Here is a 13,621-nt window from a genome sequence, read left to right as displayed (position 1 = left end):
AAGCTGTTTGGACTAGAAGTAGTATCACATTCTACAAACATGATGACTTGAATGAAAAAGGCCTTCACCAAGCAGACTTCAGAAATGCTTCCTAACAGCTTCAGCTGTTGCAAACAAAGCTAATGCTACTCAGTATACTCACCGAAGACTGTCCTGGCAGGTACAGATTCTCTGTTCAGCCAGAATGACACTTGAGAGAGAATGACAGTCATGATACAAGGGAGGTATGTTTGAATGACAAAATAACCAATTTTTCTCTTCAAGTGAAAATGAGCCGTCATTACTGTATATTCGCCTAGGTGCCACAAACAAACAAAGTACAATGAAAGAAAAGGTTATCATCTTAAGAAAGTCCATTTCTTTGGTAAAAGAAAGTTTGACACATTTATGTGAACCAAATGTGCTAGGGTTAAATTGCATAGACCATATTTTGTAGTCAAAAGCATCCAAGAAAGTTTTTTGAGTACAACTACATCTTATTCCCACTGAACTCCAGTAAAGACCAGTGTTCAGGAACTTACAGGAACTCGTGTATGCCCTGACAAGAATTTCAGTTCTGCACATAAGCAACCCTCTGCGTTCACATGAAGGCACCCTGAGAACTTAATCTACCATCAGAAGGCAATCATGGGGGTCCATCACAGCCTGGCACACGTAGGAACACAGTCTAGAGTCTGGTAGACTAATCCAGTTTTTAATGCCAAAAACATGATGGAAGGAAAAAATGGTTGAAACCTGCATGCTTCACCATTTAGTAGACAAAAAGTGTCATTTACCATATGAAATTAAATCATTGTCCCAGTCTTGGGTTACAAACATTAGGATTCAAGACTGAGCTCCAGATAGCATTAAAAAACAGTCACTGGGGACAAGTCCACCTCTGCAATCACCAGTAACTTATTAACTTGAAAGAATCAGTAAAGCGCTGCTATGCACTACTTGTACCATACATTAATTGACTATGCTTAATCTCTCACATTTTGCAGCAGTTTTTTTCAGTAGCCTTCTAACACCACCAGCAATGCTTATGGTCTTCATAGCCGAGTGAGTGCCCTTTTCTTCAAAATAGCTTTTACTAACCTGTACTTGATTTAACTGTCTCTTTCCCAATTGTTTGGCCTAAAAGATCATACTGATTCAATCTTGAGCCATCTGGTGCCACCTGCACAGAATCTGAAGCATTGTAAGTCCAAATGTATGTCACTTCTGAAGTTGTGTATGCATCTGTGGGAAATAAGATAAAGTATTTTGTCAGCAATTTAAATGAAACAGCTTCCATCAAAACTCATAGAATTAGAAGAGCTACTTATTTTTCAAAAAAAAACCACCCCAAAAACTTAAAATGATACCGTAAAAAAATATGTTTGGCCATTTAAAATAGCTTTACTATAGCGTAAATGCCTATTGCAGCACGGGAACAGGGCACTTATTTGTGATCTTATTAACCACAATTTATTGCTATTTAATTACAAACAACTTCTCTTCTACACTGTTAAAAAACTTGTCAGAGATTAGATATTATATGTATCCTAAAACTTATGGTAAGCCAGATGAAAAGAACAACAATTTGCAAGATTTAGGACACACAACATTTTTGAAAATTCATTCCTATATTGTTCTGACTTTCCATTGTCCCCACTTTTGACTTTGGGAGTGTATCATCACAAGCATTTTGTTACTAGCTTAAATTCATACCTAAATATGGGAAGCCAGGTTCAGTGGCAATGCCCTTAACAAACTTGTAGTGGCTCTGTGCCTTGCCCAGTGTACTCTCTTAAATTTCACTCATTGGCATTTTTTTTGTGGGACACGCTGGCATTAAGCAGGCTGCTCTCTCAGTGCATTCATGATCAAATATACATTTAGCCTAGGGTCTGTCAAAATAAACTAGAACAAAAGCAAATCAACACTGTATTTTAAATAGCATTAATGCCTCTCCAGTAAGAAAGAAAGAAAAAAATTGAGTATGTCCTGCAAGTTTTTCCAGTCTAATACTCTACTAACAAATGGAGTATGAAAAGAAAAGGGTAAACCACTGATGGAAGAAATCATGTGTTCATTTTGATTGACTGAAACAAGTACATTTTAAGTCTTATACCATAACTGTAGTGAAGTGAAAAAGAAAAGCAACATTTTTCCTTCGGCTGCAAACATCTTCACTTGAGAAATCTTTGGAGGCCCAGAAAGAAGCTTCTTCATGCAACTAGCCATAAATTGCATGACTAAAAAAATCTAGCAGGTGGGTAGCATGTAGAAATTTTTAACACTTCCCTTCTATCTTTCTAGCTTCCCACAAGAAGACCTCTGCTTTAACGCAAACCAGCAGTATTGCCAATTGCTGATTCGTCCCCACCCTCCCTGCTGTTGGCTAGACTTTTTGATAAGGATAAAGAAAGGCAATCTATTAAGCTACAGCTTCTCCAATACATTCAGTTTGGCTTTGCTCTTATGTATAAAAAAGACCCTGAGACATTCATACAGGCCCATGATCCTCCTAGTAATGTAAGATTAGCGGCATACGAAGAGCTGTGACAAATATATACCACTGGCAGACTTGCCTCAGCTAAACCAAAATCCTCAGGATGCCTGCTTATTTTCACCTCTATTCATCATTCAAATTCTAGAATAAAAGCTGAAAAATGCACAGTAGTCTAGAAATGAGTTCTGGGTAAAGAAATAAAATAAGCGTGAAGCGATTCAAAATGAACAGAAGTAGGAGTCCCCTGGATGTGCCAACAGGCTAGAGCACAGGTGCCTATGGGGGGAAATGGAAGGCAGCTTTTCTAAAATCACATTGCTCACAGTTTGAATTCTCCTTCTTACTAGAAAATCAGAAACCATGTGCAAAGAACAAAGAACAAATTAGCAAGCAAGAAAAGCCCCAATAAACAGAGGAAAAAATAAAAAGAAACTGTTCACACAAAGTCTAATATACCTAGTCAGAAGGGTTTCTGACTTAGGAATGCAAATGAAGTCGTACTATAAAGTAGCCTCTTGGCCTAAGTATCAGCTTCATTATTATGTGTTTTTTTAAGTTTTTTTGAGGCTATGTATGAGTCTTTTTTCCTCCCACACCTTATAAATCAAACATACATTGCTGTGTACATATATATATTTATTCTTAGTCAGTAGCCAATTTTGGCTAACATCTCTGGTGTTAGTTAAGCTATATTATGTATTATGAATATAATATTTTGGGGGCAAAAAAGGCTACATGATACAATTATTAATTCTATGATCTTTTATCTCCATAGGTAAGATTTCCCTCTAGTGTGGAAACATCATCAGAAACACAGGCTTGGTTTAGTTTGCTCCAAACTCCAAGGAAAAGGATATGTCAGGGTTATGGGGAGAGTGTGCACAGTGCTCTGACAACGTTCATCTGTTTCATGATGTCCTTTGTGGCAGCATATCACCTGTTTTGTAACGGCTGCAATTAATGTAAAATCAGTCAGAATTTAAAGGTATTAACTGGTTTCCTCAAAAAAGCATTCCCTTTCCTGGGCCCAGCAGAGAACATAGGCTGCAGCCAAAGAAAAAAAGAAAACCTTTTAGTGTACAAAATCCAGGAAATATATATAATGTGATCCTAATTCACGAAGAAGAAGAAGAAAGGCTGTAATATAGGTAAATGAAGTTATCCTGCTGTTAAAATAATACTAGTGAGATCAAAGTCCACCTGTCTATAACATGCAGATGCGCTAATGAGCGAAATTTTTTATCACAAGAAGCCACTTGTTGTTGCCTTCATTGACTAAGAATGTAAAAACAAATACCATTAACAATAAAGAGAAAATAAATGTTTCATAAATGAAAACAAACATTCTTTGAAGTCTTTAATCTGCTCTTCATTAATACTACACAGGCTACATGCACCCAGGTCTGCATCCATTGGTATGGATTGCACTCTGGAATAAAAGTAGCTCAGTGCAGTGCTGAATTAGGTGCATAGCATTTATAGTTAACTGGAGTCAAGAAAGCTTTAAAATACATTAGAAGACGCAACACTGAATAGAGAAAAGAGATTTCAATGTGTCGGGTTACACATTTTTTAGAAAGTACCGTCTTGTGTTTTAAACCTCTCATCTAACAACTTACTGAAACAAAGTCATGCTGAGCAATGTTAGATAGTCACTAACCAAAGGCTATATTTCTCTTTATATACTTACAGCTGCCAAATTTCAGTGGGCATGAGTGAGCATCCATAGGGAAGTCCTCCAAGTGCATTGGACATTCGGCTTGGACTGTAAGCCTAAAAGGCAAAAGACCGCTATGGATTTAAGTCAGTTAGCAGGACAAGAAAATCAATTCCACAGAAATGAACAGAGTTCATGCTGATTTAGGAGATGAAACTGAAATGTTATATTAAACTAATTAAAATTTAAATCAGCTCTTGCTTCTTCCCTTTTATGTGTTCCTTTGGAAGGCATTGACTTATCACATCAAAAACCTAAAAGAGCTGACCTCAAAACTGTGAGCAAAGGCCATTTAAATGAAAATATAAATTATGTAACTGCAGGTTGTTAAGAACACTCATTTTCTTCTCATAATGTTCTGAGGTACATGTGTGATTATATGACTCTCAAAGGCTCATTACAAAAGCACATAAAATACAGTTAATTTGCCAAAGGACTGTGCTCCATAGTTTTCTGAATTTATTTTTTTTTTACAGTTTGAATGGAAGATGTAGAAAAAAAACATTTGTGTTCTTTCAAAAGATTGCTGCTACTCCTTCTCCATGTTAGTTGTGATTATTTTTATTTATGTATAAGCATGACAGTATATTAACAATGCATTCACTTTTGTTCATTTTGTGAAAAAATCCCACCAATATCCCAGTATCAAATATGGGGATTAATATGATAAAAAATAATTTTAAACAGTTTGAAGAAAGTTTTTGACAGACTTTTCTTTCCCATTATTTTTAATTTAAAAAAAACAAAAACAAAAAACAAACACAGCTCTGTTTCTCCTTCCTATTCTGTAATTCTCCTCTGGGTAGAGATTTTTTTTCTGGATGTCTTTGTTTCTCTTCAACCAGCTTCAAACATCAGCTACATTCTCTTGTACTCCCAGTGGTTCATAGTCACTGTATTCCCCGCTATGTTCTCCCACCCTTCCACGCAAAAATATTCAATATTTCTATTCCCACACTCCCCAGGAAAGTTTTTCTGAAGTCAAGGGGCAGAGAGAGAGAAGAGTCACCAAACAGCTGAAGGCAAAGGAAAGACCTGCAGAAGCCTCTGATATAAATCACAGTATCATTTTAAACAGACAGAGATAAAAATGGCTGTTTAAAATCTAGACAATGAACAACAGTTTACACATTAATTTTATACCCTCAGAACCAACATACTTAAAGTCATGAAAATGCTTAGTTAATTCTAGCTGACATGACCCATCTTACGTTCTTTAAAAAAATCCTTCATAATGGTTTCAAACAGTATTTCTTATTATTTATAGCATATGATTATAATACCTTCTGCAGGGAGAGAATTTCAGTCAGTTTATACAAATACAACTTCAAATATATTCAAAAATACTCAATTTATTTCCAGCAAACTTTTCTCAACCTCTCCAACCACCACACCATTCAACATTATTAGCAGTCTACCCATCAACACTCAATACTATAAGGGCTTGGGTGTTGTATAGTAAATCAGGCTTAAGGGATGCTGGCATAGCTGCATGGAAAAAATTGCAATTTGCTTTAGAGCTCACATTTTCTATCTTACTTAGGTTGGGGATTTTAAGGCTACATTCACAAACTCAATTTATTAAATATCCTCAAAGAAAAAGAAAGGAACTAAATCAAGAGTTTCTGGAAATTTGCATAAAAAAATTCCAAAAAACTCATATAGGTAACATCATTGCAAAAAGAGCAATCAAAGAAGAAATCAGTCTTAAAAAAAGTGCTGCTTATGCCTGTACATGATACTTATAATTTTTCATAAATTATTTTCTAAGCAAATTTAATACATTTTAACAGCTAAATGTTTCTCTTAGCTGCTAATCATCCACAGGATGCAAAAATTAAAAAGCTAAGTAAAATATTGTAATTAGATATAAAGAAAGTTATTACAGAGTAAGACATATTTTCCCTGTAGTTCTTGCTGGAAAGAATTTGAGGCCTTATTTCTTCTTCTTCTTTAGTTTTTGTTGCCACTGATCTTAATATATTTGCTTAAGGGCTCACATGGTCGGTACAATGGCTGCAGTAACAGGCAAAAGTCATATACTATTTTAATTGTTCTAAGATGGAGTTGGTAAATTTTGAGTATTCTTAATAATTCTTACACACTGCTTCCCATTTGAAGGTCACAAAGCACTTTATGCAGGTGGCCAGTATCTTTTGTTACATTATAGAGGTATGAAAACTGAGGAAGAAGTAGGAAAACTGATCTAACTCATAATCACCCAACAGACTTGTAACAGAACTGGAAACAAAACATACGTTTTCCTAGCTTTCTTACCACTGGGAGAGAAATGAAACAAAGGAGAGTCCTCCTGGAAACATATTTAATTGTTATTTGGAAAAGTACCTGAAAATAGCTTGAGTAGAGAACAGATGAAAAGATTTACCTCATGGTGTACAAGAGAGTCCCATCATCTTGGATTCGCAGAAGCTTGTTTGGCATTGTCATGTTATGAGCCACTGACTTCTTCCCATTGTGAAAAAATGTATCTGGGGTCCAGATTTTGCTGGCCATTAAGTTGTTCAATCGAAGAATGTTCATTGGGCCCTTAAACTTTAATCTCTCATCCTTCCATCTCTGACGGAAGAAAACATCTATTGTGTATTCCTGCAATGGAATAAAGATATGCTTTTTTTGACACAATGAAACTTTCATCTGTTTTTTGAGGGCCAAAACAGAAAAGCTCTGGTTGCAAAAATTCTCTTGGTAAAACTGTCAAGGGAGAACAAACATCACATAAAATTGTATAACACTGAGAATAATAAACAGGAAGTCAATTTATTAAGGGTATGACATTCTCCTTCATGACCATTAGCTGTTGTTTGTATATCGAACCCTTCCAATATTTAGATTTCTGTACCTGATACACATAGTATGTGTGACAAGGGTAATTTCAATAAACACAGCTATTTTATGTTAAGAAGTAAGAAAAAAATACACAGAAGGATATTAAATAGTTCCTGCAGCAGATGCACCTGAAGGAGAGTAACCCAGCATTTCAAGAGCACAGAGAATGGCTGAAACTGAAAGGAAGGAAACAAGGCCACCCATAAAGGGTACAATATATCCAGGCAGACTGGCATAAGGAAGATTTATTTTTCCAAAGAGGAAAGTAAGGCTCTGTAGTGGTATGGATTTTATTAACAAAAGTACATAGGCAGGGAACAATAGCTGATGATTAACAGGTGACACACACTGCCTGCTGAGCTTTGATGCCTAGTCTTGGGAAGGAAGTACAGTCTGGAGAAAATGATGCAAGCAAAAACAGACTCATGACCTAGACCAGATGCCTGTGTCACTCAGCGCTGGGTATCCCATCTGCTGGGTTTTGTTGCTGTTCTAAACAAACAAACAAAAAAGATACTGATTAAACATTGATAATGTAAATTCATCAACTAACTTCAAATTGGATCTGTAAATGGATTTAGTGGTTTGCTACTGTCAGCACAGCATGTAAATTGGAAATGGAAGAGCTTTAAAACTTTGTTGGAAGCAAACTGTATTCTGTGTATTGGCAAATGCTATCTTGGTGCAACTTCAGCTTTATTGGACAGGTGCAAAATGGACCCATGATTTCAAAATACTAGTATGTTACAACAGTCTGTACTACTGCAACTACTCTGCAAATGCTACAGTTTATGTAAACCATTTTCGAGTAAATTATCTTGGAATGGACAAGTCCTGATAAAATTCAACCAATATAAAATATTCAAGTGATTTCTATATAAAAGTGATTTCAAGGAACTTAGCCCCCATCACTTTCTGCTAGCTCCACTGTGTGCTGATTAAAAAGGCTTAAGTTTTTTCTCAGTCAATCATAAGGCGGTACAAAAGGAGTGCTGAGTAGACAGCGAGAAACGACAGCCCTTTTCAGCTCCTTTTGTCTGTGAGACAAGGAGCTGTGAGGACCTTTTCCAGGTCAGGGCCAGAGGCTAAGACAAGCATGTGGAATAAAGGAAAGAGAATTCTGTTACCTGAAGGAGCGTGGCAGGGGCAGGAGAGAAAGCAGTCATTAGGAACTGTGTCAGGTGCTTGGGGAGATCTTTTTGGAACGATGTAATAGGATACTTATAAACTAACCTGACAAAAACCACAGGTGCAATTTTTAGCTATATCAGGAGGTCTTACATTACTACAATACAATTTTGTCATTTTTCTAATTAAAATTATTGTTACTCCACCAAATATTAAATAAAACTAACAAAACAGTACACTGATAATTAATTTGCTTGGGTTTCTTTAACACCAGTTGCTATTTTCTCTAATAATATGTTAGTAAATATCTCTGTGAAATACAGAATTATGCACTTCTAAAACATGTATTTCTTTGACATTATACCTAATCTTTTACTGTCTCTCATCACTGCCAGATACACTGCTTTGTGACAAGTAATCTGCCCATTTCTCTATGATAGATCACATTCAATTATCCTGTTTTATTTGCTGATGTATATGTTGTTTCATTTGCTAAATATTGTGTGACTTAAAATCCCATTTACAAATTCCAAGTTATCTATCAGTTCCATTGTAGACCATGGTAAGTCACAAAACACATAAAATCACAGAGGATCAGGAGCAGCAGGAACAGTGTGCTTGAAGCAGGGGGAATATATGAAATCTGGCAAGAAATACCAGGTAATTCAAGGGAAACAACTGCCCTAAAAGCATCCTTGTGGTTTCTGTCTGAGGGGCTTTGCCAATAAATCACTGCTATGTATAAGATTGATGTTTCAGCTATAAGGAAGTGGAAAGAGCCTGAGGGAGTAAGACTTTGAAATCCCGCTGAAATTCAGCAGAAGTGAGTGGTAAGTCCTACAGGTTCCTTTGACAAATATCCCTGCACATAAATGATTAGAATATAAATCTTAAGTTTTTGTAATGTTTCCATCAATAGAGAATTTCAAAGGTCCCGCTGCTTCACTGTCTTCCAACATATAAAAAAAAGAATTACATGAGAGATGATAAAATAGAAAAAAAAGCAGACATGAAATGCCACTAAATCAAAACAGCAACATTTCAAAAAACCCACATCTGATGCATGGCAACTGCTTAGGAAGTGGAATAAGCAGGATAGAATCTGAGCTGCAGCCTTGAAAGATCCCACCAATAAATCTCTGACTGATCCACAGGTAATTCTAATCTCTCCATCCAATCCATGCTGGAAATCTTTATTTGCAGAACATACCATTTAGAAGATGGAAACAGGGAATAAACCAAGGTTTGGTGTGAATGATCATGAACACCTTCTCCTTCCATTTACCACAACAGTAATAAAATCTATCATAGTTCTTAAATAACTTATGTTTCTATAGACCTCAGTGCATTTTTCAAAGGAAGTACTGGGATCTCAATTTTGTTTGAACAGAAATCAAGGCACAGAGATGAAATTAACTTGTCCCAGTCCATTTACAGAGTGATTATGAAAAGCAAAATACAATCCATGCCTTTTGCACTCCAGTGCTATATTCACTGATCCCATGTTCCCTCCTGAGCCAAACCTATTGTACTTACGATGATGAATATCCCTTCATATTCATATAATATGAAGATTACCATACAAAACAAATGAAAGAAGAGGAAACTATTAAAGTATTTTGAATATAATCAATGCAATAAAAAGCCAGCATTTATCAGAAGATGCTACATAAAGATTTTGTAACTATTTCCTATTCCATATATGTATCACTTTGTGGTAAATGCTGTGTAATGTTTACTTTCTAAGCAAGACTAACATTCTGTTAGAAATGCAAACCTGGACTCTAGAAAAAAAGACTCAAATTAATACCTGATAGTTGTCTCATACACTCTGCAGATATTCTCCTGTATGAAAAAAACTGTGCTGTCTTTAGACATTACCAAACCACTCTCCACTATATAGTGCAGTATCTCCACAAAATCACAAGAGCATACTTCCTGGACTACAAAGGACTCCTGTGATAATTTCTAGACAAGGAAATGCTTCCTTCTGATTTGTGTCTGAAATAGTGCTTTCACAGCTGGGCTCTAACACAGTACAATTAAACATAATCTTTCAAATATGTATTATACCAGCTTACATGAAATTTTAGGTACAGATGATGAGATTCTTACCACAGTGTTAAGAAGCACTTGAGCCTCTGCCAGTTCAATGTTCAGAAGAATAAAATGGTGAAGGAATTTCATTCTTCTTTTAATATGCAGTTGTTGTGCATAACAGTATGCACAGAAGAAAATACATTAGTATCTCTGGGAGAAGCTTTAACTGACCTGAGTATAAGCAATCCCTCCTCACTACATGGCAGTCTTCTTTTTTGCTAGGCCAGATTTGTATGGGAAAAGTTCAAACAACAAAAAATGTACTCTCATCCTCTCAGCTAATGGTTGGCAGATTTTGGAAGTCTTTGCATCTGGATTAAAGATGGAAGTGTTCCAAACCTTCCAAAAATTGTGAGTGTCCATTAGCAAGCAGCATTGTCATGGAGCAGACTGAACATTTTATTAATCTGTCTCTGGAATATAGCATTTTGTTTACTGAATAGTTCAGGCCAGAGTTCCTCATTCCCTACTTGTAAAGATTCTTCTCAGTCAATTCTCTAAAGAAAGTTTGGCTTTTTCTTGACCACTGTTAAAGCCATTAACAGACACACATATACAAGCATGAAAGCAAATTTTAAATACTGTAAAATATAAAACTTCAAAAAAGCAAATACAAAAAATAAAAAATAAGGAAAGGGACAAAGGCACACATACCTTTTTATTGATTCCTTAAAGACAGTCAGAAATACTGTGGTTGATATATTGACGAGGTAAACACCTAAGATTCAGGGACCTGTATCTCACCTACCTAATATAGGAGCTTCATATTAATATTTATTTTTACATTACTATAACTTCTTAATTTTAGTTCTTAAAAAGCACATTCTTGGTGTCATATCTACCTTAAGGCAATGTGTAATTTTTCTTTCAGTTTAGCTTAAAAACATTAACAATATTAGTATGCAACTAGTACTGTTGAATACTAACATGGTTGGTATGCAACTAAGTATCAAAACCACTTCCATGAAAACCAAGGAGTATTAGACAGGAGACTCAAAAAAATGTGATTATTCAAAGCAAAATAATCTTCCCAGTATATGCATTCTTGCTATAATCTGATATTTGTGGGCTTGATAAGTGCAAGTTTGTGATGGAACTTCTGCAAATTAAGTTACCAAACTTCCTCACTAAGCATTTGGATCTAGTTTTTTAGTGAATGCTGAAATTAGCTTTACAGTGGGAGGCTCATATTGTAAGTTTGTTGTCTTGGTCATTTCATTCTCTGTGGGATAGATTTGTGCATGGTGCAAATGGCATACACACTACAACAGTCTGCAAAACCCCATAGTTCTTGAAGTACGCTGTTGTATGGCTTGGCTTTACCTGGGCCTGTCTACCAGACTGGACAATGTTTCTACCATCTCCATCTCACTTTCTACTTATCTCTTCTCTTTAAAAAAAAAAAAAAAAAATTAAAAAAAAATTGTCCAACAGTATCAGTATCGAAAAGAGTTCAGGATGCAATTCTCCTCTCCCCCAAAACCCCTCAACGGTCCAATCACAAACAGTGACTGCTCACAGTCTGTAAGAGTACTTCACTAGCTGTCTATCTAATATCAAATCTCACTGCACAGATGTATAAACTGAGTCCATTTGTTCTTTTCCAAAACTTACCCTCTGATGTGTACAAAACACAGAACATAGAAGGAAATAGCAGATGGCCAGAAATTCCTTTCAGGTCTTTGGGAGGTGCGGATCTCATACACCCGTGAATAGAATTCTTGAAAATATTCTGAATAAACTCCCTTATGAAGGAGAGTTGTGGTCTGAAACTGCACTATTGGTTATTTATTATGAAAATCCTTAACAGCCCTGTTAAAAACTTAAACACTATCCCATCACTGCATTTCAAAGGAACATGTACTCATTTTTAAATACTTTTAAATAAAAAGTAATGTCTGCCAGATATATACGACCTTTAGTACTATAAAGAATATGTGGTATATTCCTAGGGAATTGTAGTATGATTCTCCTCTATTTGAAGAACTCATTTCAAGCCTTTTATTTCTGCTTCGTCTGCCATCTTCAGTCATTTTTGTCTAAGCATTTAATCTAAACATGAAGTATTTGAAAAAAATCTGGAAAAAATGTGTTTAACCAGTTTGAATGATAGTGTCTAGGGAAGAGAATGTCTTCCTATTCATACCCATTTATGAAAAGGATCTTCTCTGAATGATTTCCTCTCTCTTTCTTTCCATAGAACTGATGTAGAATGAACTCTGAGTCTAAAAAAAGCACTGAGAAGGGATAAGAGAGGAATGTGAAAGATACGAATAGGGATTACTTAGAAAAGAGACTACAGAATATTATTCATGCTGCTGTTACTGAAAATACAAACACTTCTTGTTACCTTTTTTTATTCAGACATGGAGAAAGAACAACCCTGAAACACAATGGGTGCCTGGTGCCAGGGACAGGAATCCAAACAAGAGGTACACCGAGAGCTAATGTCAGCGAAGGGCTTGGACACAGACTCTGACAAATCAATCTCCAATATTGATCCACTTGGCTTGATGCTGCACAGGTGAACAAGCCTTCCCAACAGAATAAAAGGACAGAAATTCTGCAAGAGATCATGTGAGATACCCTCCTCAAAATTTCAGCCCATGGATTTAACTTGCAAAGGCAATGACCTGAGCCTATAATAAAAGGGAATAGAGCAATCAATTTATTGACTTTTCAGAAACATATCAGTGATAAAAAGACAACCTAGATGCTCCCCAACACCCAAGAAGGCCAAGTGTATTTATCATTTCTGTTTGCCTTTTACTCTTTAGTCTTCTGTTACTGAGTTAAAATAAAAGCTACCGTAAAATAATTGTAGTGCTTTTTTTAATCTTTGTGAAAAAAATCATCTTGATGCATTCCTGTATTGTGTCCTGACTTACAAATCATACAATCCCTGTAAATCTTCTCTCCAGTTAAGGAACCATAGCTAATAATTAGACTTTGAAACAGCTAAAAAATAAGTTTCACAGAAAAAATACAAAATCTGAAATACAAAACGGAATGAGGAAATCTGAAAAACCGACACAAAAAAAGAAACGCGGTTCCCAGTTCAGACACTCTCTCTAAAGAACCATCCTCATTTGTAGTGAGAGATGCTGTAACAATCCTTTCGGTCATTTCTGGATTTGACCTTCAGCTTTCATTGAAAATTTCTGTTCTGGCTATATTTGAAAAATCAGAAATGCTTATTGAAAGTTTAATCGAAAACTGACAAGATGGAAGTGAGTGCAGTGATGAACTAGCTGGGTATGACCATCTCTGCAGAGAAATGTTCACATTTCTTGACTCTAGAGTGAAAAAAATAGAGGTCTATCATCAAGAAACTAGGAAAAATTGTTGTG

At 35.8% G+C, this 13,621-nt stretch overlaps 1 protein-coding gene across 1 annotated transcript in view; it reads right to left on the bottom strand.

Annotated features, from left to right (window-relative positions):
• Positions 1 to 13,621, bottom strand: part of GABRA2 (gamma-aminobutyric acid type A receptor subunit alpha2) — a 64,893-nt gene that overhangs the window by 19,365 nt on the left and 31,907 nt on the right. The window contains exons 5-8 of the mRNA XM_069790795.1: positions 6,583 to 6,803; positions 4,170 to 4,252; positions 1,081 to 1,224; positions 143 to 295 (exon numbers count right to left, since the gene is read on the bottom strand). Of these exons, the coding sequence (XP_069646896.1) occupies positions 143 to 295; positions 1,081 to 1,224; positions 4,170 to 4,252; positions 6,583 to 6,803 (601 nt within the window). The remainder of the gene's footprint in view (positions 1 to 142; positions 296 to 1,080; positions 1,225 to 4,169; positions 4,253 to 6,582; positions 6,804 to 13,621) is intronic.

This window comes from Haliaeetus albicilla, chromosome 1 (genome assembly GCF_947461875.1).
Source record: "Haliaeetus albicilla chromosome 1, bHalAlb1.1, whole genome shotgun sequence".
NCBI lineage: Eukaryota > Metazoa > Chordata > Aves > Accipitriformes > Accipitridae > Haliaeetus > Haliaeetus albicilla.
This window is presented reverse-complemented; position numbering and strand designations above follow the sequence as displayed.